We start from the raw sequence: 25,356 nt of genomic DNA, 5'->3' as shown, positions 1-25,356 counted from the left end.
ATGGTCACTCATGCCCTTATCATCTCATGGCTGGACTATTGCAATGTGCTATACATGAGGCTACCCCTGAAGAGTGTTTGGAGACTACACTTAGTCTAGAATGCAGCTGCCCAAGCTGTTGTGGATGCCCCTAGATATACCTACGCTACACCAATTCTTTGCAAGCTGCACTGGCTTCCTATTGGTCTCTAGTCACAATTCAAGGTGTTGGTTATTTTATTTATTAGTTAGTTAGTTTGTCTGTCTGTCTGTCTGTCTGTCTGTCTGTCTGTCTGTCTGTCTGTCTGCCTGCCTGCCTGCCTGCCTGCCTGCCTGCCTGCCTGCCTGCCTGCCTGCCTGCCTGCCTATCTATCTATCTATCTATCTATCTATCTATCTATCTATCTATCTATCTATCTATCTATCTATCTATTTATTGGATTTGTATGCCGCCCTTCTCCGAGGACTCAGGGCAGCTCACAACATAATAAAAAACAGTGCACAATATCAAAGTCTAAAATTGAATTAATATAATTAACTACTCCAAAAACCCTGGAATATTGAAAATCATTCATTCACATTCAACAGCAGGCATACATCACACTCGTCAGCTAGTAGTTTGGGTCCAGTGACCCCAAACCTGGCGGCATAGATGGGTTTTCAAGTTCCTACAGAAGGCAAGGAGGGTGAAGGCAGTACAAATTTCTGGGGGGAGCTGATTCCAGAGGGCCAGCCCCCACAGTGAAGGTTCTTCCTGTAGGCCCCACCAAGTGACATTGTCTAATTGACGAGACCTGGACAAGGCTGACTCTGTGGAACTTGACTGGTCGCTGGGACTCATGCGGCAGAAGGCAGTCCCGCAAGTAATCTGGTCCGATGCCATGCAGGGCTTTATAGGCCATAACCAACACTTTGAATCACATCCAGAAACTAATCAGCAGCCAATGCAGTCCATGAAGTGCTGGCGAAACGTGGGCATGCCTTGGGAGGCCCAGGACTGCTCATGTGGCCACATTCTGCACAATTTGTAGTTTCCGAACCCTCTTCAAAGGTAGCCCCATGTGGAGAGCATTGCAGTAGTCGAACCTCGAGGTGATTTTATTACCTTTAAAGCCCTACATGGTTCAGAGCCAGAGTATCTTTAAGATCGCCTTCTACCACATAGCTCTCAGCGACTGGTAACAGTCCACAGGGTTGCCTCCTTTGGGTCCCGTCAGCTAAACAATGTCGGCTGGCAGGTCTGCGGGGTCTGCATTCTCTGTGGTTGCTCTGACTCTCTGGAATCAGCTATCTCCTGAGATCTGCACTACCCCACCTTATTGGCCTTCCGGAAAGCTGTAAAGACCTGGCTTTTCCGACAGGTCTGGGACCATTGACTTCGGGAGGGGGGGGGATAATTAGCAAGGTCAGCCCATGAATGTATGGATGATTGTAACTATTTTAATATTGAAACGGTCTTTTATATTGATCAATGCCTGGTTTTTTATTGTGAGCTGCCCTGAGTCCATAGGGCAGTGATGGCAAACTAGGCATGGGTGCCACAGTTGGCAGGCGAGCCATTGCCCTAGCTCAGCTCCAACATGCATGTGTGTACTGGCCAGCTGATTTTTGGCTTGCACAGAGGCTCTGGGAGGGCGTTTTTGGCTTCCAGAGAAGGCATTGAAGGCATTGAATTATGGGTGTGGGCACTCGCGCATGTATGACAGCACACACACTCACGCTGTTTCGGCACCTGAGGAAAAAAAGGTTTGCCATCACTTCTATAGGGAGTTGGGTGGCATAAAACTTTAACTAAATAAAGAACTTGAATATGCTACCTCCTTTCTGGGAACCTACTGCTTTACTGTAGTCTATCAAGCTATCCCTCCACAGACACATTCTATATCTAGACCCATTTTTAGGCAAATTAAAAGCTCAGACTTATTTGACAGTGTGTGTGCATGTATGTGTGTGCATGTATGTGTCCTGTTGTGTTTTTTAAAAAAACATGTCAATCATAGATTTCAGTTATCAAAATCAACTTATGTTATTGATTTTACATACCGATATTCTAAATTTAATGCTGTGTTATATTACTGCTTTGTTTTGCTGTTTTAATAGATATACTGTACTGTATATGTAATTTATACTTAATTATTAAAATTACACAGACAATTTCATCCTACAAGTAATCCTTAACTTACAGCCATTTATTCAATGTTTGTTAAAAATTATGATGATGCTAAATGAAGAATTATGACCCTGTTGTAGCACCTCTGATCATGCTGTGCACCGCCCTGAATCTTCGGAGAGGGGCGGCATACAAATCTAATAAATAAATAAATAAATAAATAAATATTTGGACATTTGGCAATCTGCTTGTTCTTACAATTGAGCGAAGGGACATTGCAATTGTCCCTTCCCCCCATCTCAGCCCCTAACCTGGTCCACCAGCATGCACAAAATTGCCTTGGCTTTGGAGTCCTTGGCCTGCTTCCAGCCCACTTCTTCCCACCCCACCAAGCCAGGGTCCACCTTTGCTTTTTTCTGCAGCTGCTGTTAGGCTCATCCCACTGACGAGACTGTCTCACTGCCATCTTGCAACCAGGCTTCCTTTTTGTGATGGTTTGTGTGTCTTTCTCCAAATCACATGGAGAAAGTGATATCACTAGTTTTGCATTCACTAGCTTTTTAACCTTCCTAACACAATTTTTCTGATGGCTAGCCACATTTCCTAGCTTTCTGGCTAGAAAGCTAGCAAACTTCCTAGTCACACTTGATAACTTTCTTGTTCTGAAGGTTAGGCATGTTTGCTAGTTTTCTAGCCTTCATAAACCTTTGCAAGAATAGGGCCTATTTGCAGGATGGGGTGAATTGGCCTCAGTAGGAAGGCCAAACCTCGTATTTATTGGACACATCTGTCAGCAGCTGCAGAGGTAAGTGTTCCTAGGTATAGAACAAAAGAGAAAAGATTTGGGCCTCCTCGATATGGTGGTGTGGGGAGAAAGCTTGGACTTAGAGGTCCCCAGACAGGTTTCTGCACACCAGTGGACTCGGGGCCTTTTCCACCCCTCACCCTGCGCTCCAGTTAATGACTTTCACAACTGCTTAACTCCACAATAAGCAGATGTAGGATTACAGTTATTGAGTGAAACAGATGATTAAGTATCTTGCTTAATAATCACTTTGCTCAGTGACCAAAATTCCACTTTTAATTGTAGGGGAAAGTTGAGGACTACTCAAGCGGGGCTTCCAACTTACCGCTGCTAAGTGCTGATGCGCGTGCTGCTCCGGGTGACTGGTGGCATGCATGTACATCTGGTGGGAGTGAGATTTGACTTCTGCACATGCACAGGAAGCAAATTTTGTAAGAAGACGCATGGATGGGCAAGATTTCAAAGATTTCTTTTGCTTCTGCACATGCAAAAGTTGCCGAAAATTGGCAAAATCTCACAAGTGAGCATATCTTCTTGAAAATTTTTGCTTCCTGCACATAGGCAGAAGCCACATCTCACTCCAACACATGGGGTTATTCCAGAGGCACTCGTCCACAGTTCGGCGGAGTCACTCGCTGAGGCCTGGAACAGGGCTGCGGCAGGGGCTCTTGACCGGATTGCGCCTTTGCGACCTCTCCGCGGCGCTAGACCCCGTAGAGCCCCATGGTTCAACGAGGAGCTCCGGGTGTTGAAACGCCAAAAGAGACGTCTAGAGAAGCGATGGAGGAAGAGTAGGTCCGAATCTGATCGAACACTTGTAAGAGCTTTTATTAAGACTTACAAAGTGGCGCTCAAGGCGGCAAGATGTGCGTACCATGCCGCCTTGATTGCATCAGCGGAATCCCGCCCAGCTGCTCTGTTTAGGGTGACCCGCTCCCTTCTTAATCAGGGGGGAACTGGGGAGCCCTTGCAGAGTAGTGCCGAGGAGTTTAACACGTTTTTCGCTGATAAAGTCGCTCAGATCCGGGCCGACCTCGACTCCAATTGTAAAACAGAGTCGACTGACAACGAGTCAGTCGAGGTGACTGGGGCACGTACTTGTCCACCTGTCTGGGAAGAGTTTGATCTGGTGACACCTGATGAAGTGGACAAGGCCATCGGAGCTGTGAGTTCTGCCACCTGCTTACTGGATCCGTGTTCCTCCTGGTTGGTCTCGGCCAGCAGGGAGGTGACACGGAGCTGGGCCCAGGAGATTACCAACGCTTCCTTGGGGAGGGGAGTTTTTCCATCACTCTATAAAGAAGCGCTTGTGCGCCCCCTCCTCAAGAAGCCCTCCCTGGACCCAGCCGTACTTAACAACTATCGTCCAGTCTCCAACCTTCCCTTTATGGGGAAGGTTGTCGAGAAGGTGGTGGCACTCCAGCTCCAGCGGTCCTTGGAAGAAGCTGATTATCTAGGTCCCCAGCAGTCGGGTTTCAGGCCCGGTTACAGCACGGAAACCGCTTTGGTCGCGTTGATGGATGATCTCTGGCGGGCCCGGGACAGGGGTTTATCCTCTGTCCTGGTGCTCCTCGATCTCTCAGCGGCTTTCGATACCATCGACCATGGTATCCTTCTGCGCCGGTTGGAGGGGCTGGGGGTGGGAGGCACTGTTCTTCAGTGGTTGTCCTCCTACCTCTCTGGCCGGTCGCAGTCGGTGTTAGTGGGGGGTCAGAGGTCGGCTCCGAGGTCTCTCCCTTGTGGGGTGCCTCAGGGGTCGGTCCTCTCCCCCTTGCTATTTAACATCTACATGAAACCGCTGGGTGAGATCATCCAAGGACATGGGGTGAGGTATCATCAATATGCCGATGATACCCAGCTTTACATCTCCACTCCATGCCCAGTCAACGAAGCGGTGGAAGTGATGTGCCGGTGCCTGGAGGCTGTTGGGGCCTGGATGGGTGTCAACACACTCAAACTCAACCCGGATAAGACGGAGTGGCTGTGGGTTTTGCCTCCCAAGGACAATTCCATCTGTCCGTCCATTACCCTGGGGGGGGAATTATTGACCCCCTCAGAGAGGGTCCGCAACTTGGGTGTCCTCCTCGATCCACAGCTCACATTAGAAAACCATCTCTCAGCTGTGGCGAGGGGGGCGTTAAATATTTTAATTAATTGGATTGTTGTGACTGTTTTTACTTGTTGTGAGCCGCCCCGAGTCTTCGGAGAGGGGCGGCATACAAGTCCAACTAATAAATAAATAAATAAATGTGCCTGCCCACTGGTCACCCAGAGTTGCACGTGCAGCTCCATTTCCGCTACCGGTCCCTCCCTCCCGCCATTCTGGTAGGAACCCAATACTGTACCAGACTTGACTACCTGTAGTTTCACTGTTTGGATATATATAAAGTATCTACCAGTTTGTTTGTTTGTTTGTTTGTTTGTTTGTTTGTTTGTTTTATTTTATTTGTTTAGTCATTTGATTTTTTTATGCTGCCCTTCTCCCGGGCATCTTACATCATGTTAGCAATAGCACTGCCCTTTCTGCACACCAGTGGACTCAGGGCCTTTTCCACCCCTCACCCTGCGCTCCAGTTAATGACTCTCACTACTGCTTAACTCCACAATAAGCAGATGTAGGATTATAGTTATTGAGTGAAACAGATGATTAAGTATCTTGCTTAATAATCACTTTGATCAGTGACCAAAATTTCACTTCTAATTGTAAGGGAAAGTTGAGGATTTATGCTGCCCTTCTCCAGGGCAGCTTACAACATGTTAGCAATAGCACTTTTTAACAGAGCCAGCATATTGCCCCCACAATCCGGGTCCTCATTTTACCCACCTCGGAAGGATGGAAGGCTGAGTCAACCTTGAGCCGGTGATGAGATTTGAACCGCTGACCTGCAGATCTAGCAGTCAGCTTTAGTGGCCTGCATTATCGCACTCTATCCATTGCGCCACCTCGGCTCATGGGACTTATGGGACTAAATAATTTATTGGGACTTATCATGAAGTTTTATAGGTAGATTTTCCCTGAATGAAATTTAATTGTCCTTAAAGGCACTTTCTACCATGTAAAGCTCCAATCATTTGATTTGTTTAATACTTTGGGGAGTTTTAAGAATAAAAAGTAAAGCAGGAAGCCACTAGAAGGTGTTCAAACCAAATTTGAATTTGTTCAAACCAAATTCAAAATCATGCTGCCAAAATTCAGTGGCAAATAACTGAATGCTGGTGGTATGATTTCTGGTTATTTCTTGAGGGGGGTATAAGAGGAAAAAATGGAAGATAAGTTTACATAACATATAAAGCTGTCCACTGCATTACATTTAGCAGTGAGAGAATGGCAGTTTGCCTATTTGATAGCCAGAATTAAATCCTGCCTTATTTTGCTTCTCAAAAAAAAGTGTATTTCTAGATATGGTAAAGAAGTGTAGAATCACCTAAATACAATTCCAATGGGGCAGAGGGGAGAATGTTACACAAAATAGGAAACAAATTAGAAGTTAAAGAAAACATAGCTATATGACACAGGTGTATTTCAGTGCTGGGTTTGGGTTTAAACAGAGTGATGGGAAAAAGGTTATCACTGGTTGACTCCAGAAGATGTAATTTTAAGCTAGATAATTGATTTCCTGTAATTGTTTCCTGTATTCTTAATCTCAAACTCAGATTTTCCAATGATATCCACCCTGGCTGTGACTAAAATCCAAATGAAATTCCTCTTCCACTCCATCATTTTGTGCTGGAGAATTTTGAAAAATGTGATCATACAGTATTACCCAGTCATCTTTTTTCAAACTATCCTAAAAATATCCAAGTCCTTCAATACTGTTTTTCTTTGTATTACCAAGTTTACAGTAGTCTGATCATTGTTGTCCTTCTAACCCAATCCAATTTTTTGGAAGTGTAGTGTTCAGAAATTGCCTTGTGGCGAGATGGGCAACAAATAACTTTAATAAATAAATACAATACATAAATAGATGCAATAGTTGAAGATGGCCTAACGAGAGCAGAATAGATGCAGCAATTGCTATCTATAAATTTGGAAAATTTCCTAAGTTCCGCCCTCCTCAAGAAGCTATTCCTAGGCTCACTGCCAAGAGCTTGGTGCTTTTTCATTTCCAGTTTAGCATCTCCATAAAACTGTTGGGGAAGGTCAGCAGTTTTGGATGAGGTTCTATGAGTATACTGATTATATCCAGCTTTGCATATCTTCCCCTTTTTTGGGGTGGGTATGTGTGGATATAATTTTTTTATTTTTCTCCACCTTACAATAAAAACATACATAGATAAACACAGCATCAATACATAACAATATATACAGTGTGTGTAAAATCTTATCTAATACATACTTAATGGAGCATCTTAACTTTCTTTCTTCATTTAAACAATCATAGCTTCCTCCCTCCAACATTTAAACTAATTATCAATAAAAATATTTAAATTATAGAAAGAAAAATTACTACTTCAATGCCTAACAATTACATATATATAATTTTCTTATCCACAAAGAGAAAAAAACCCAAAAAATTTCATCACTCCAACAATTAAAATAGTTAAGAAGTAACAATGTAATTTAAATATTTAAAAAAACATATGTAAACTATCATAAATCTGTGTTACATTATTATCTAGTGTTACCACCATTTCTTATTTCATAATCTGGGTGTCTACCTTCCAGTTTTTAGTTCTTAAACATCACTTCCAAAATAATTATTTATTTTAACTATTTTTAATTTCCATCCATTTATAAAACTTTCCCCAATTTTATAATATTCCGAATCTTCCTTATCTTTAAGTTTAAAGGTAAATCTATTCATTCCAGCACAATCCATAATCTTTCTTAATGTTTCTCTCTCATTTGGTATCTTATTTAATTTACAATTTTGTGCAAATATCATTCTAGCTGCAGTCATTATATGAATAATTAAATAAATTTCTTCTTTATTGTATTTTTCTGGTAAAATGCCAAACAAAAATATCTCCAGTTTTAATTCAATAGTCTGTTTCAGTATCTTCTCAATCCGGTGTTGAATATTTCTCCAAAAATGTTGGGCTTCACTACAAGTCCACCACATATGATAACAAGAATCAGGCACATGGCTACATTTCCAACATTTCATCGACTTGTTTTTAAACATTTTTGCTAACTTCTCTGATGACAAATGCCATCTATTAAACATCTTATACATATTTTCTTTAAATGTTGTTGACATTGTCATCTTATAATTTCTCTCATTTGTTGCCAGCTATTCATATCTATTGTGTAGCCCATATTCTTCATCAATTTTATCATTTTTTCTTTAACTTGTTCAAATTCTAGTTCGATAGACAACAAATAATTTTAAAATTTCTTCATCAGATTTTTATCTATCCAGTTACATTTTTTTCAAAATTGATATCTTCTACTTTAATACTTTTTCATATCTTGCTTGTAGCTGTATATTTATCTTGCTTGTAGCTGTACATTCAAATGTACCACATTTCTTTCTCAACCTACAGTAATGGTACAAATGCAAAATTTTAGATATACATTATTTGAATCGTCAAGAGTGTGTGTGTAAATTTTGTGTTTCTTCAGATAGAGAGCATAACTGCAGCAATGTTTCAAAATGGCGTCTGTAAGTAATGTACATTACAAGCAGTTTGTCATTGAATTTCTCACTGCAGAGAAAGAAACTGTTGGGAACATTCGCAAACATTTATGTACAGTTTATGGAGAATCGGCAGTCGACAGAAGTACGGTTAGTTACTGGGCACAGAGGGTGTGGCCATTAGAAGACGGTTCGGCAGAGCTCTAAGATTTGCAACGTTCGGGGTGGCCAGCCATGGCTGTCACACCTGACAAGATGCAGCTTGCCAACTCAGCAGTTGGCCCCGAAGCTGTCAATCGGCAAAGGAAGTGTGGATGCAATCATCCGTGCTCTTGATTACTCAAAAGTGTGTGCACAATGGGTTCCACGCTGTCTTAAGGTGGACCACAAATCTCTCCGAAAAAAACATTTCTTCTGAGCTGCTGAAATGTTTTGAAGCTGAGGGGGAAGCATTCTTGTCCAGGATTGTGACAGGTGATGAAACCTGGGTTCACCATTTTGAGCCTGAAACAAGTCGATCGTTCTTCCACAGAAGAAAAAATTCAAAGCAACTGCTTCTGTCGGTAAGGTCATGATCACTGTGTTTTGGGACTGTGAAGGTATCATACTCATTGATGTGATACCAAGAGGCAGCACCGTTAATTCTAAAGCTTATGTAAAGACATTAACCAAACACAAGAAGTGCTTCCAGGGACTTTGGCACCATAACAACACAGGTGAATGTTTGATTCAACATGATAACGCTCGGCCTCACACAAGTTTGAGGACTTCAGAACACATCATAAAACAGGGTTGGATAGTGTTGCCCCATCCACCCTACAGCACTGACCTAGCTCCCTCAGACTTCCACTTGTTTGTGCCATTAAAGGATGCCATTTACGGAAGACATTTTGAGGATGACAAAGAGGTAATTCGCACAGTGCAGAAAAGGCTTCGTGACCAGAGTGGTACCAAAAGGGCATAAACACCATTGTGTCTCGCTGGAGGAAGGCCATAGAATTGGACAAAGATTACGTGAAAAAATAGTGTAGAAGAAACATCATTCTTTCTTGTTTGTACGTTTCATTGTATTCAATAAATAATTGTTGAAGAAAAAAATGTGGTGCATTACTTACTGGGCGACCCTCGTAATACTCTCTTAATCCCATGCAAATATCTGATCTTCTGTATTTTGTTTAAAATATTTTTTACTGAATCAGTTACTCTCTGATCTTTATGCCTGTTCTTACTTCAACAAAATTGAAGCACTGTCCGAAATTAGGAAAAATTTATTGTGTCCGTTTAAAAACTAAAAAGTTAAAAACATTTATCTGAGATTTTTAAGCGACAGTAGCTGCTGGGCCTAGGAAAGTATGTGCATTAAGTACTCTTATTTAAATATATTTTTGACAATTTTTTAGGGAACGTGCAGTCCAAGAACTCCGCCGGCAGAGTCGTACAGCTTCATACCAGTTAACTTCTACAATAAGATCAACATCACCTGAACGTTGCCGTCACTGGTCTCCTGAGAGGTCTCTGGATAGATCTTTGGATGGGTAAGAAAATGTCTGTTAAAATATATATTTCCTTTTTCTCATTTATTCAGGTATAGAGCTTCTCTTTATCATGTTATCCTTAAATTAGAAATGAAATCCATCATTTTATTTCTTTGTTGCTGTTCCACAAAAGTGTGCCCAAGATGGCTTATAAAATCTCAAGTGTTAAAAACTGCTAAGAGAATTCTAATTTTAACTTTTTTTTCTTGTGTTCTGAACTGTTTCAGGACAGTGATTGGTTCTATATCATGGTTTGCTTAATTCTGAGTTAATAAACCACAGTTAGCTGGGTTCTCTTTAAGCTAAGCCATAAACCCTAACCAACCATGAGGTTCATGCCAAGGAAACCATATCAGTGGCATCTATGGAAAAGCTGGGGGCAGTGGATGGTGTCAAACTAAAGAAAGTACTGATATACCCCATCTTTTTGTAAGTTAGTCGTGATGTCATATATTATTATTGCAATGGTGATTTCATTATTCTGATGAAAGCAGAAGGCTTCTAAAGATGCTGTACATATGAACTCATTCAATGATATTTAGACCCCCCTCATGTAATTCTTGATCTTTTGCTCCCTTTCCATTTTTCTTACTACAAAAGTATGAATTGCTTTTGTAGGAATTCATTTCATGGTTTGGGAGGAACTATTGATTATGGAACTCTATGGATTAAACATGCCTTTGAGATAATCGATAAAATGGAGGCTATAAGTATTTTCCCAAAAATAATTTACCGTATCTTTATAATTCAAGAATGAAAAAAAGAGATTTGTGTTATGTGTGTTTGTGTGTGAAAGGAATGGACAATCACCACTGGATAAAATACAAATTTTATTTCTTCTTTCATAGGGATTCTATTTGAAAGGACTTCTAATTGAAGAAGATATGGAAAAAATTAACATCCATTATAAAAATACCAAAACATGCCAAACCCAAACTCAAGGTTTATTAAAACAATTGCTTTAATCCAATTGGTAAAGGATAATGTTCAGAGTCCTTATTAACTGAAGAAGCCTACATACACAAATATTTTATTTGGGGCATTACAATAAAAGCAATTATTGTTTTATAAAATAATTTTTATTATCAAAAATATGTTTTAAAATGAAAATTGAACTGCACACCATCAAAGAAATATATTAAATGAAAAATTTACACAGTTTCTTATTCTTCATTTATTTGCTGTATCTTGTTGCACATTTGCTAAATATATTTTGAAAAATTGATAGACAAAATCTTTTTACACAACCATTCAGTTCTTGAATTTTTTTTAAGGCTGATGACAAAGTTGGTGGTTTCTACACCATTTTCTCCTGAGAATGAACAAAGCACAATGAGTATGTTGATTTCAGAATACCCACACTTACTTGTCTACTTCTGGAGTTTTGGATATCCAAGGGAATAGACTCTGATAGACAGGGTTGGATGAGAGAGTTGGCAAAACTCATACATATATTTTATGTAAATGATATCCAATATATCTTCCTCCTCCTATTTTTCCCACAGCAACTGAGCAATTGAGTAATGGTCTGAGACTAAGGGGCTTAGATGACTTGCCTTTGCCATGGTCAGATCATTTTCTACTACGGCTCGACGTCATGGCTCCAATTCTCCCCTGCAGGGAGGCGGAACCAACTATGTGGTTCTGCCCCAGATGCCTAATGGACCCAGAGGGCTTCCAGAGGGCGCTTGGGGTTCTACCAGATTCACTCGTCCACAGTTCGGCAGAGTCTCTTGCTGTGGCCTGGAACAAGGCTGCGATGGAGGCTCTTGACCGGATTGTGCCGTTGCGACTTCTCTGAGGCACTAGACCCCGGAGAGCTCCTTGGTTTACCAAGGAACTCCAGGACTTGAAACACCAGAAGAGATGTCTAGAGAAGCGGTGGAGGAAAAGTAAATCTGAATCCGATTGAACACTTATAAGAGCTCATATTAAGACTTACAAAGTGGTGCTGAAGGCGGCAAGATGCGCGTACCATACCGCCTTGATTGCATCAGCGGAATCTTACCCGGTCGCTCTGTTTAAGGTGACTTGCTCCCTTCTTAACCAGGGGGAGATGGGGAGCCCTCGCAGAGCAGTGCCGAGGATTTTAACACATTTTTCTCTGATAAAATCACTCGGATAAGGACGGACCTTGACCCCGATTGGAAAGCAGAGTCGATTGACAACGAGTCAGTCAAGGTGACTGAGGCCCGTCCTTATCCACCTGTCTGGGAGGACTTTGACTTGGTGACACCTGATGAAGTGGACAAGGCCATTGGAGCTGTGAGTTCCGCCACCTGCTTACTGGATCTGTGTCCCTCTTAGTTGGTTTCGGCCAGCAGAGAGGTGACATGGAGCTGGGTCCAGGAGATTGTAAACGCTTCTCTGAGGAGGGGGTCCTTCCCAGCTCCCTACAAGGAGGCACATGCCCCCCCCTGCTCAAGAAGCCTTCCCTGGACCCAGCCGTACTTAATAACTATCATCCAGTTTCCAATCTTCCCTTTATGGGGAAGGTTGTCGAGAAGGTGGTGTCGCTCCAGCTCCAACGATCCTTGGAAGAAGTCGATTATCTAGGCCCTCAACAGTAAGGATTCAGGCTCGAAACTGCTTCGGTCGCGCTGATGGATGATCTCTGGTGGGCCCGGGACAGGGGCTTGTCTTCTGTCTTGGTGCTTCTTGACCTCTCAGTGGCTTTTGATACCATCGACCATGGTATCCTTCTGCACTGGCTGGAGGGATTGGGAGTGGGAGGCACTGTTCTTCAGTGGTTCTCCTACCTCTCCAGCTGGTTGCAGTCGGTGTTAGTGGGGGGTCAGAGGTCGACCTCTAGGTCTCTCCCTTGTGGGGTGCCTCAGGGGTTGGTCATCTCCCCCTTACTATTTAATATCTACATGAAACCGCTGGGTGAGATCATCCAAGGGCATGGGGTGAGGTATCATCAATATGCTGATGATAACCAGTTGTACATCTCCACCCCATGTCCAGTCAGTGAAGAAGTAGAAGTGATGTGCCGGTGCCTGGAGGCTGTTAGGGTCTGGATGGGTGTCAACAGGCTCAAACTCAACCCTGACAAGACGGAGTGGCTGTGGGTTTTGCCTCCCAAGGACAATTCCAACTGTCCATCCATCACCCCGAGGGGGGGGGAATTATTGACCCCCTCAGAGAGGGTTCGCAACTTGGGCATCCTCCTCGATCCACAGCTAACATTAGAGCACCATCTTTCAACTATGGCGAGGAGGGCGTTTGGACAGGTTCACCTGGTGCTCCAGTTGTGACCCTATTTGGATAGGGAGTCATTACTCACAGTCGCTCAAGCCCTCATCACCTCGAAGTTTGACTACATGGGGCTACCTTTGAAGAGTGTTCGGAAACTCTAGATCATGCAGAATGCGGCTGCGAAAGCTATCATGGGGCTACCCAGATTTGCCCACGTCTCTTCAACACTCCACGGCCTGCATTGGTTGCTGATTAGTTTCTGGTCACAATTCAAAGTGTTGGTAATGACCTATAAAGCCCTACATGGCATTGGACCAGAATACCTTCGTAACCGTCTTCTGCCGCACGAATCCCAGCGGCCAATCAGGTCCCACAGAGTTGGCCTTCTCTGGGTCCTGTCGACTAAACAATGCCGTTTGGTGGGACCCAGGGGAAGAGCCTTCTCTGTGGCGGTCCCAGCCCTCTGGAATCAACTCCCCCCAGAGCTTAGAACCGCCCCCACCCTCCTTGCCTTTCGTAAGTTGTTAAAGAACCACTATGTCGCCAGGCATGGGGGAATTGAGATACCCCAGGCTTACACAGTTTACGGATGGTATGATTGTGTTGTATGGTTTTAATGATAGGTTTTAGATGTTTTTAATATTAGATTTGTTACACTGTTATTATTTTGTTGTGAGCCGCTTCGAGTCTTCGGAGAGGGGCGGCATACAAATCTAAGTAATAAATAAATAAATAAATAAAATACAAATCTAATAAATTTATTATTATTATTATTATTATTATTAATTACTACTACTACTACTACTTTGGACTGAGAGAGAGCGTGACTGGCCCTAAGGCACCCACTTTTCAGAGTCTCTTGCTTTCTAGCCTGATGCCTTAACCACTATGTGTTTCTGAACTATGCTATCATTGTCATATCTTGTCATTACATTTCCAAGATTCCATAAAAACTTCAGTTTTATTTACATTGGGGAGTTCTACCTTGCTCATTCTTCAACTTATTGAAATCAGTAAAAAATAAGAACTTCCTTAATAAATCACAAATTAAACATGAATCCATTGTATGATACATAGCTACAAAAATGCTCTAAACTGCATCAATGGAAGCATAATGTCAAGATAAAGAAAAGTATATTGGTCAGACCACATCTAAAATATTATAAAACTTAGGCAGAACGATTGGAGGCATTAAATATTTAATCTAGGAAAAAGTCTATGGGAAGACATAACAGCTATTGATCTCAGAAACTATCTTCTTAATTGATGTGATAATTGATACATTAGGTCTTCAATTGGTGGCATAGATTTTTGTAGCGGCTTTTAAAGTTAGCAAGGTAACCAGTTTTGTTTTCCTGCCAAAAGGATCTTTTTTGGGATTGGAGCTTCCTTATTTTTATGGCTAATTTGTTTTTCTTGGTTTTGGTGATAATTAGTGGTACATTTAATTTAATGACTGCATTTCAAGCAAAAAATATTGTAGTAGTTTTCAGCAGTATTACAGTCAGAATAATGTTTGGCAATCAAGAGATGAGGGATTAGCATCTATGATATCATAGTTGGCTTTTTAAAAATTGTAATTGGTTATATAGTGTTCCCTCGATTTTCGCGGGTTCGAACTTCGCGAAAAGTCTATACCACGGTTTTTCAAAAATATTAATTAAAAAATACTTCACGGTTTTTTTCCCCTTTACCATGGTTTTTCCCACCCAATGACGTCATATGTCATCGCCAAACTTTCATCCGCCTTTAATAAATATTTTTTAATAAACTTTAATAAATAAACATGGTGAGTAATAATCTAAATGGTTGCTAAGGGAATGGGAAATTGTAATTTAGGGGTTTAAAGTGTTAAGGGAAGGCTTGGGATACTGTTCATAGCCAAAAATAGTGTATTTACCTCCGCATCTCTACTTCGCGGAAATTTGACTTTTGCGGGCAGTCTTGGAACGCATCCCCCGCAAAAATCGAGGGAACACTGTACTTTTATTGTGGTCATTTTTGTAAGGATGTATATTGAGACAAAAGTCAGTTTGCAGATCATGGTTTCTGGAAGAATGAGTTCATGTCTAACTTGGATATTTTTAAGGTTTAGTGATTTTTGTAGAAGATGGCAACTCCACCCCCTCTACAGGTTTCATGATCGGACCGGGAAACGTGATAGTCTCTTACTGTAATAATGGAGTCAGGGAGGGAAGCGTTCAGCCATGTTTCACAAACAAATATTATGTCATATTTAGCAGGTTTTTTTGTAAGATGAGTTCGGGTATTTTGTTTACGATACTTCTTGCATTAATTAGCTTTCAATCCTAGCTTATAACTACATCACCTTAAACATGACCTAAGCATAGCCCATAAAATCATCTGCTACAATGTCCTTCCTGTCAACGACTACAACCACAACACACGAGCACACAACAGATACAAACTTAAAGTAAACTGCTCTAAACTCGACTGGAGGAAATACGACTTTAGTAACTGAGTAGTTGATGCATGGAACTTACTACCAGACTAGTATCATCATTTAACCCCCCCAAACCTTACCCTTAGACTATCCACTGTTGACCTCTCCCGATTCCTAAGAGGTCAGTAAGGGGTGTGCAAATGTGCACCAGAGTGTCTTCCGTTCCCTATCCTAATGTTTCTCTTTTACTAGTATCATGTATCAAAATATATCTTTGTATACCACCATTTATTATTTGACAAAATAATAAATTTTAAAACAGCAGTGGGTGAAATGAGGAATTAAGGGGCATGCATGCCTAGTTTTGGGTGATGAGGGATTGGTTTTGGATGATGAGAGATTGATTTTGGGTGTTGGGGGGTGGATGGTGGATTGAGGGACTTAGTTTTGATGGAGTTAGTGCGGTAGTCGATGTATAGGTCAGTATATCCTTGGTCTTGAAGTTTTTAAAGATCTGCTCAGAGTTCACAGGAGCAGATTTGTTGTAGGATGGTAGGTAAGGCCGTGAGCGAAGTTTTCTGAGATTGGTGTCATTTCTGCTAATAGAGTTTATAGTATAGATGAATTTACGTTTGATGGATTCATCCTGGCAAACTACTCTACAGAATTGTGGAGCCATTGAACCATCTCTATACTTGAACTTGGGACCATCTCTAGAAACTTCAATGATGTCTTCTGGAGATATTGTTGGTTCTGTAATTTTGCGAACCTGTAATCAGGTTCATCGATGACATGCAATCCAAATAAGATAGCATTATTATGTTTCTGTTCATGCTCAAGGGTGTTTTTGATGAGTAACGATATATTGTTTGGATGGTTAATTGATGTGTGTAGTTGTACATATTATTGACGTAGTGGTGCTTGAGCTTGAAGAATTGGCTGTTGTATTGGAATATGATTTTGAACAATTGAATTTTCATTTATCTGTGCTGTAATTCTTTTATCCAATGCTTCTAAATGTGCTTCCAGTGTGCTTCCATGGAATCCATGTTTGTTTGTTGTGTTTTTATGGTTGTTTCCAAGGATTGAATCTATCAGACATGGTAATTAGTTTATCCAGTAATGGTATGACAGAAATGAGGAAATGTGGTAGCAGTTGTTAGAAAAGTGGCTATCTGTTTGTTTATTTGTAGGCAGGTATTGTGGGCATAATTTGAGCAAATGCAGTATTTTTTGAATTCATCATCCTCTTGGACGATTTTATTCCATTTTTAGCATAAGTCGTGGTTGGTAGAGGTGTCTTGGTTTTGTGAATGCTTGATTGTGGAGTTTTTTTAGGGTGTTTTTGGACATGGTCAATAATCAAGTAATGTCTGACAAATCGATTAATATCAGTAAGTCAATAACCAACAATATTAATTAAACAATAATTAATGTATAGCTATCAAATTAATTAATCAATGTGTGAATAGTTAGTAGAGCTTAACCAATCAAGTACCCAGCATGATTATTAAAAATTTATATAAAGGTAACAAATTAATTAATCAATGAGTGAATATTTAATAGTATTTACCCAATCAAATAGCCAATAAAATTTTATAGTTAATTAATCAGTGTATAATTAATTGATAATATAAAAAGAATCATATGATAAATCAGGCTAATCAAATTATCGAATAAATATACTGCTCAAAAAAATAAAGGGAACACTCAAATAACATCCTAGATCTGAATGAATGAAATATTCTCATTGAATATTTCATTTTCACAACTATTCCATTTGCACAACAGGATTTATAATTGACTCAACCAGTGTTGCTTCCTAAGTGGACACTGATTTCACAGAAGTTTGATTTACTTGAAGTTTTATTCTGTTTTTTAAGTGTTTGTTTTCTTTTTTTGAGCAGTGTATTATCAATCTGCAATTAATTAAAGACAAATAACACGGAACATGTCAATTATGGCCAGGTTTTTCCCAACCTTCAAAGAATCCTATTCTTTAAGGCTTAACTGCGACTAAGCCCCACTGGATTTGAGTGGTTTATTATATCCAAAGACTTGTGCCGTACAGTAATCTGCTTTGTGACCGACGACATTAAGAGTTCGGTGCAGGGAGCGAAACCTAGGGTGCATTTTTAAACTATTCTCCGTAATCAACCCAGTCTTCGTTTCTTCCGAGGCGAATCCTGAGGAAATTCAGTAGAGTTTTCCTAGATGAGCCAATACGGGACTACAATTTCAGGCAGAGGCGCTTCCCTGCCAACGCTTCAGCCAGCCGGGAAGGTGGCACGAACGGTCCCAGGAAAGGAGAGCGCCGATTAGCGCGAGCCTCCGGCTCCGGTTCCCTCTCTCGGCTCAAGCCGGGAAGTCGCCGAGCGAATGCCAATGGGCTGCTTCGTGAACGACCTGTATGTTCCCTCCTCCCGTCTCCCCTGGCAGCGCCCGGGGCCGTGCCCCGCCTCTTTACTTCTCGCCCTCGGTCAAGGTGCCTTGTCGGGCTCTCATCGGCTCTGGCAATCTCTTGCTTCCCTGAGGTGAGTGCCGCGCCGGCCGTCGAGCGGGAAGGCTGACAAAGTTGAGGAGGGGGAGGCGCGCGCGCGACCTGAAAGCGGCCCCTCAGGATTGGGGCGCACCTGGCGGGAATGTAGCTTCCCGTCGGCGCGCGCGCTCGGCCAGCAGGCCAGCCTCGCCACCAGTCTGCGTCTTCAAGGCTCTTTGGTTTCCTTGTGTGGGCCGCCTAATCCGCTGTTTGTTTGCCCTGAAGGAAGTCCGGGGAGGTAGAGCCAGGCTTCTGCGGGGGGAAGGAAGGTGGGGGGGGTGGGGCAGACTCACTTGTTGGAAGCAATAAGCAGAAAGTTGGTTTATCGAGCAAAGGACAGGTTGTGGAAGAATCGCCTCAGAGAGTGGCCGCATCTTTACCTGCTTAATTGCGTGAGTGCACTATTGTGCCTACCGTCCCTGACCTTCTGTCCTATTATCCTTTTTATCACTTTCTTATTTTAATACAAACTATAATTCTATACTTGTATGACAAATATAATAAATAAAATAAATACTGTAAATAAATACATAAAATTAATTTCCAGAAGAGTTTCAACCTCAACCAAGCAGAGCCACATCATAAAAGAAAACACAGTATTTGAGCTCTTGGTTCAGGCAGCGTTCAACAAACTGGATGGGGAAGTTTTTCTTAAGTGGGAGTTAGTCAAGTGCAGAGGTTTTCAAACTTGGCAACATTAAAACCTTGTGGACTTCCAACTCCAGGAATTCTCCAGCCAGCATAGCCAGCTTAATGACTGCAGTGGTCAGTTTACAATTGCAGCATTTGCTTAACAATTGATGCAAAAATAAAGGTCATAAAATCAGGTTGGTCACATGACAGTCTGTTTTACAGCTATCACAACTTACTACCATAATTGGTAGACTCCATTAGTCATAAATTGCATACTACCTGTATCATATTGAGATACAGAAAGTGAATGCTGCATTCCTTCCAATGAACCTCACTTCTTGAATATTTATTGAACATGTTCTGTGTATTTCCCTGGCAATAATATAGGAAGTATTTGCCGTTGCTGCTTTCCATGAGGTTTTCCTTCCGCTTTCCAATCAAGCCTGTCACTTGGGCTATACAATGGCTATCTTCATTCATTATTTTATTCATTTCAATCTGAATCTAAATCTTTTTCTCAAGACATGTTACATTGTCAATGAATTGACATTTTGCAAAGTCAACTAGAGATGATACAGATTGTTTGCATTTTTAGGATGCAAACTGGTATAAGGCGGGCCAAATGGAATAAATACAGGCCACTGAAGCTGATTGTAGATCTGTAGGTCAGCGGTTCAAATCTCATCACCGGCTCAAGGTTGACTCAGCCTTCCATCCTTCCGAGGTGGATAAAATGAGGACCCGGATTGTGGGGGCAATATGCTGGTTCTGTTAAAAAGTGCTATTGCTAATATGTTGTAAGCCACCCTGAGTCTAAGGAGAAGGGTGGCATTAAAAAAAAATCAAAATCAAAAATCAAATAAATAAATAACAGTCTTTCAATTCTCTACAAGGACACAAAAAAAGACATTTTGATAATGCTGAAAATATACACTTAAATTTTGTGCCTGAAGTTACATATGGTCATGCGATCAGAATCATGTAACCTTTAGGCAAGGCATGAGTGGTTTGGGGGGTCCTTCTTTCAAAGGATTCTGGGAATGGGATGCCTGCTTGGAGAATGATGCAAAGTGGCTTCTGAAAGAAGGCTTGGTGTGGCCATCAGCTGCCTCACATAAGCTAGGGGCTTGTCTGGCAGCAGGAGGAGAAAAATGGAGCAGGACAGTAGGACAAGGCAGATCCAGTGGAACACAGAGTGGCAGGGGTAATTGGTGGTGGCATCATAGGCTGCAGTGTGGTCTGAGGAAGCATTTCTCAGTGGTGGCCGCAGCATTGGGGCTGAAATAGACTATTGGGGGCAGTGTCAGCTACCTGGGATGGCTGAATACCGCAGGTATTATACTCCAAGCTTCTACCTCAGCCCTGATGCTGCCAAGAAATAATTCAAAAGGACATAGATTGGAGAGGGGGGAAATTAAGGGGCGGGAATTGCAGTCATAAGCACTCCTGGATTTGGTGGGTGACTGAGGCTTCCTGCTGTTGAGCCAGGCTGGACATGCTGAGGCTTCTAGGGGCACCGAGTCTCTGTGCCACACTGCAAAACACACCCAAGTCATCTATGGACTGTGCTGCAAAGCAGCCATGTGACATTTTGTTTAACAATTACTTTGCTGAACAACCAAGATTCTGGACCCAGTGGTAATTATAAGTGGAAGATCCCTTGTACATAGAATTTGCTTTGCAATTTATAGGAGTTTTGACAGCTATAAGGCACCACCAACTTTTCTGGCACCAGAAATTGGGTTTGGAAGAAAAATTGTCTTCCATGGACCTGGGGGTAGGGATAGTTCATACGTAACATACAGAGATGTAGATCCTATGCATACACAGATGAAACTTTTCTTGCTTACTTGCTGGTTGTATGGTCCGGTTCATAAAAGGGCACAAACTGGTTTTGATCTGCGCCCTGGCCATTGCTGTGAGGCAGAGGTCTTCAACCTTGGCAACTTTAAGACTTGTGGACTTCAACTCCCAGAATTTCTCAGGCAGCAAGCTGGGAGTTAAAGTCCATAAGTTGAAGACCCCTGCTGTAAGGAACAAATAAATGCCTTTAGACTTGCAGGTCATTAAAAACTGCAACCCTTAACAACAAAAACTCTTTAGCATGAACCTTGATCTTATTCACTTCAGATTGCAGCATGCTGTACGAAACCTGCTATGACCTTCAGATCAAAGAAAAACAGTAACCTAAGCTGGGAAATGAAGTCTCCTTAAAGGACTTACCGGAATATTTTGAATAAAATTGTGCCATCAAGTCAGTATTGACTCCTAGGTTACCACATAGATAGATTTTGATCTATTAGGGATCTATTAGGGATGATCTATGCCTAATTTGGTCTTTCAACAGTGAGGTGGGCAATTATACAAATTTGATTAATAAGTAAATAATTAGTGCACTGTAATTGCTCTTGGTTGTCTTCTCTTTCCTTCTACCTCTCCCAGCATTACAGCCTTATCCGAGGAGTTAGGTCTTTACCTAATGTATCCAAAGTAGGATGCTTGATATTGAAGTCTATTTATTTACTCAAAGATTAAATTGAAATGGAGCAGTTTTAAAGATTTATTTCAAATTATAGATAGTTCTTGACTTATGACTGGGGGTTTAACAACTATTTGAAATTATGATGGCTTGGAAAGAGTGTTTCCAGGCTAGAGCAACATCTCTCAGCTGTGGCTAGGGGGGCTTTTGCACATGTCCATCTTGTCTACCAGTTGCGGCCGTATCTTGACCAGGAGGTGCTCCACACAGTCACTCATGACTATTGTAATGCGCTCTAAGGGGGGCTGCCCTTGAAAAGCATTCAGAGACTTCATCTGTTGCAAAATGTAACGGTGCATGCAGTGATGGGTGTACCAAGGTATGCCCGTTTTACTCCAACCTTATGTGAGCTGCCAGTCGGTCTCCAAACGCAATTCAAGCTGTTAGTATTACCTTTAAAGTCCTAAATGGCTCAGGATCAGACTATTTATGGGACCATTTCCTCCCTCATACCTCGCTGCGGCCAGTAAGGGCCCACAGAGTCAGCCTTCTCCAAGTCCCGTCCGCCAAACAATGTCAGTTGGCGGGGCCTTGGAGAAGAGCCTTCTCTGTGGCAGCTCCGACTCTTGGAATCAACTACCCCCAGAGATCCGCACTATCTGCACCCTACCAGTCTTCTGGAAAGCCATCAAGACCTGACTTTTCCGGCAGGCCTGGAATTAGGATTGACTGCAAGTATGTATTATTGTTGTGAGCTGCCCCGAGTCTTCGGAGAGGGGCGGCATACAAATCTAATAAATTATTATTATTATTATTATTATTATTATTATTATTATTATTATTATGATGTATGATTTTTATGATATTGTTTTTTATTGCATTGTTGATTTTATTATATTTCTACTGCTCTTTTATTGCTATTTATGATTGCTGTTAGCTGCTCTGAGTCCATTTTGAAGCGAGCAGCATATAAATACAATAAATAAATAAACACAATAAATAACTAAAGCACCTTCAGACATCATAACATGTTCGTATTGCCCACTTCCAGTTACATCATTGTGATCCAGGTGCTTAGCAACTGTACTTACAACTGCAAGCAGTTCACAATTATGTGATCATCATTTGTGATCTTCTCTTCTGGATTCCCTAAAAAGTCAGTGGGGAAGCTGGCATGGAAGTTGCAAGCTGCTGTCAAAGTATTTCCCCTCCCTTCGCATATAGGTAGCTGCGGAAATTAAACTTCGAACATCCTTTCTGAAGGCCAGTATAGGACTTCCTCTCCCCTCTGTATGTGGAAGAAAACAAGTGTGCTGGCTGGAGGAACATAGCAGGGATTGTGAAGAATTCTCTTCCACGCATGGAAGGGAGAGGAGTACCTACTCTGGGCTAGAAAAAAAAAATGTGGGGATCTTGAAGATCCAAGCTTTTTCCAGTCCACTGCACAAGTTCTCTTCTGTAGGTTGCAGAAGACCTCTTATAAAGGTCTGCAGAAATCAAGGTTGGACCCCAACATTCCAACATTCATTTCTGCAGCCAATTACTTTATGCACAGAAGGAAGCTGCTTTTCGTCTTTTGGCAGAGAGCTCTTTTGCTCCATCTATGCAGTCTATGCCTCCATCTGTGCCTAACAATTGCAAGCTGGAAGAGTCAGGATTGCTTTCATTGAGTGATGCGGTCAGGTGAGTGTCTCTCTTAATGACCACTTAGCTCAATGACCAGGATTCCAGTCCCAATTTTGGTGGTAATGATTACTTGTATGTGTTAACACATACAAGTAATTGGGGGCCATGAACCAACAACAATGGCAAAATTGTATGAATGTTTAGTATGCATGTTGGGTTAGTTTATTGTGTTTATTGGGGTTTTTAATTAATGGTTTTATAACTTAGTTTTATATTTGACTTCTTTTTATTGTTTTGTATTTTATATTGTTGTAAGCCACCCTGAGTCCTTCGGGATTGGGTAGCATAGAAGTAGAATGAATGAATGAATGATTAGATAAATAGATAGATAGATAGATAGATAGATAGATAGATAGATAGATAGATAAGTTAGAACATTTTAAAAATTCTTTTTAACTATCATATTTCCCTCTTCTTTTGTAAAAAAACAAGATTTTTATAAGTTATTGCAAACTTCTTAAATTAACAAGTAGGCACTTTTATTTTTTATTTTAAAAGGTAGCAATCTTAAAAAGTTACCAACAAAGCCACAGTTTAATAGTAGTACAAAATAAGCACCCACATCCAGCTTACAAAGGTTAAAATAATTTTAAATTGTTTTTATATGTACCAGTATTACAGCTTCTTAGTTAAGCTTGATAAATATTGGATTGAGATAAGAGAGGAATTTTGTTGTAGATAAATGGATATAGTATTTGTATTTTCAGAACAGAATTGATTCTTTATTCAGAATATTAGTAGCCTTTTCTGGGTATCAATAGGTGACAAACATTAAGCTAATGATCTTATAATGTATAACTTAATTACTGGGTCTTCCTACCGTTTTTATTTGTTCCTTTTGTTATGTCTCTCCATGATGAGGAATACAAGTACTCCTTGATTTACAACAATTAATTTAGTGGCCGTTCGAAGTTTCAACAGCATTGAAAAGGATTACTTATGACCATTTTTCACACCTACGCCTGTTGCATCCTCACATGGACATGGGGTCAAAATTTGGGTGGTTGGCAGGTGACTCATATTTATCATGGTTGCAGTGTCCAAGGTCGTGTGATCATCTTTTACAACCTTCTGATAAGCAAAGTCAATGGGAAAGCAGACTCACTTAACAACGCAAGTTAATAACAAATACAGTGACAAGAAAGGTTGTAATGTAGAGCAAATCTCACTTAACAACTGTCTTGCTTAGCAACAAAAATTTGGGCCTCAATTGTGGTCATGCATTGAGGACTACCTGTACTGGAGAATTCAAAAGCCTTTCTCTAAGGTTGGTTGGTCTAATAAATGTAACCTAGGTACATATTTTCTTCCTAATGTGCCATGTTTCATGTGCCATTTCAGAATGTGTGTCATTTGATCTTGGATAATTGTGGTTGTTCAACACACTAATCCATACCTAACTGAATTATAGTTTATTCAGTTAATTCCAAGTTTATGTGACAAATCAACCCACAAGTTAATGACATAAAATGTAGTGAGCTGTGTGAGTTCAGTAAGTTCTAGCAATCCCATCAATATCTCTCCCAAGGGTCTCCCGACAGCCTGCTCCCCAGTTAGCTATCAGTTCCTGTTACTGAGCACTATATTACCCCAATATTGGTCACATTTCAGAATGTATTGATCCCACTCAACCTAAAGAGGTTTAATGAGCCTAAGTGAAACTCCTCTTACTTATTTTTGATTATGCATTAGTGGTAGTTTTATTCAGTCCCTTTTCTCTTAATTGGATATGTCTCACTGAGCAAAGTTTTGTTTTGATCTTTTTCCCCCGCAATAACTGGAGTCAGAGCAGCTTCATGTGACATGTTAAGCTGTAATGTAGTTGGATTGGTTAAATATGGCTTGTGAATTTGTGGGAATCAATGGCATTTCTTCTCAGTGCCCCAATTAATAATTGTTCTGAGCTAGTTGTGTTTAAAAAAATTATTTTTCCTTTCTTTTTAATGTAGATGTCTATGGCCCCCTTATGACCTGTAACTTCAACTCCCAGAATTCCTGAGCCAGCACTCAGGAATTCTGGGAGTTAAAATCTACAGCTCAAAAAGGGGCCATAATTCCCCACCTCTGCTCTAAAGAACAGTACGATGGAAAAACAAGTCTAAGGCTATGAGTCTGCGAAGAAGGGCAGCATAGAAATCAAATAGATAGATAGATAGATAGATAGATAGATAGATAGATAGATAGATAGATAGATAGATAGATAGATGGGTAGATGGGTAGATGGGTAGATGGGTAGATGGGTAGATGGGTAGATGGGTAGATGGGTAGATGGGTAGATGGATAGATGGATAGACGGATAGACGGATAGACGGATAGACGGATGGATGGATGGATGGATGGATAGATAGAATTGTATAAGTATAATTTTAGTAGGAGAAACACTTCTGTTACATTTCACTTTTACTTGTC

At 41.1% G+C, this 25,356-nt stretch overlaps 2 protein-coding genes across 5 annotated transcripts in view; both read left to right on the top strand.

The window, feature by feature from the left end:
* TSGA10 (testis specific 10) overlaps positions 1–11,168 on the top strand; it is a 45,519-nt gene extending 34,351 nt beyond the window's left edge. For all 3 annotated transcript variants that reach the window (XM_070750980.1, XM_070750978.1, XM_070750979.1), the window contains 2 exons: positions 9,874–10,008; positions 10,857–11,168. In XM_070750980.1, coding sequence (XP_070607081.1) covers positions 9,874–10,008; positions 10,857–10,869 — 148 coding nt within the window. In that variant the 3' untranslated portion in view covers positions 10,870–11,168. The remainder of the gene's footprint in view (positions 1–9,873; positions 10,009–10,856) is intronic.
* Positions 11,169–18,091: 6,923 nt separating this feature from the next.
* The window catches only part of CRACDL (CRACD like), a 79,199-nt gene continuing 71,934 nt past the window's right edge, over positions 18,092–25,356 (top strand). The window contains exon 1 of one of the 2 annotated variants that reach the window (XM_070750975.1): positions 18,092–18,144. The gene's annotated coding sequence lies outside the window, so the exon portion shown is untranslated. Of the gene's footprint in view, positions 18,160–25,356 lie in introns of both variants that reach the window. The other variant, XM_070750977.1, reaches the window with a different exon arrangement.

The sequence above is a fragment of the Erythrolamprus reginae genome, chromosome 4 (assembly GCF_031021105.1).
Source record: "Erythrolamprus reginae isolate rEryReg1 chromosome 4, rEryReg1.hap1, whole genome shotgun sequence".
Classification (NCBI taxonomy): Eukaryota; Metazoa; Chordata; class Lepidosauria; order Squamata; family Dipsadidae; genus Erythrolamprus; species Erythrolamprus reginae.
This window is presented reverse-complemented; position numbering and strand designations above follow the sequence as displayed.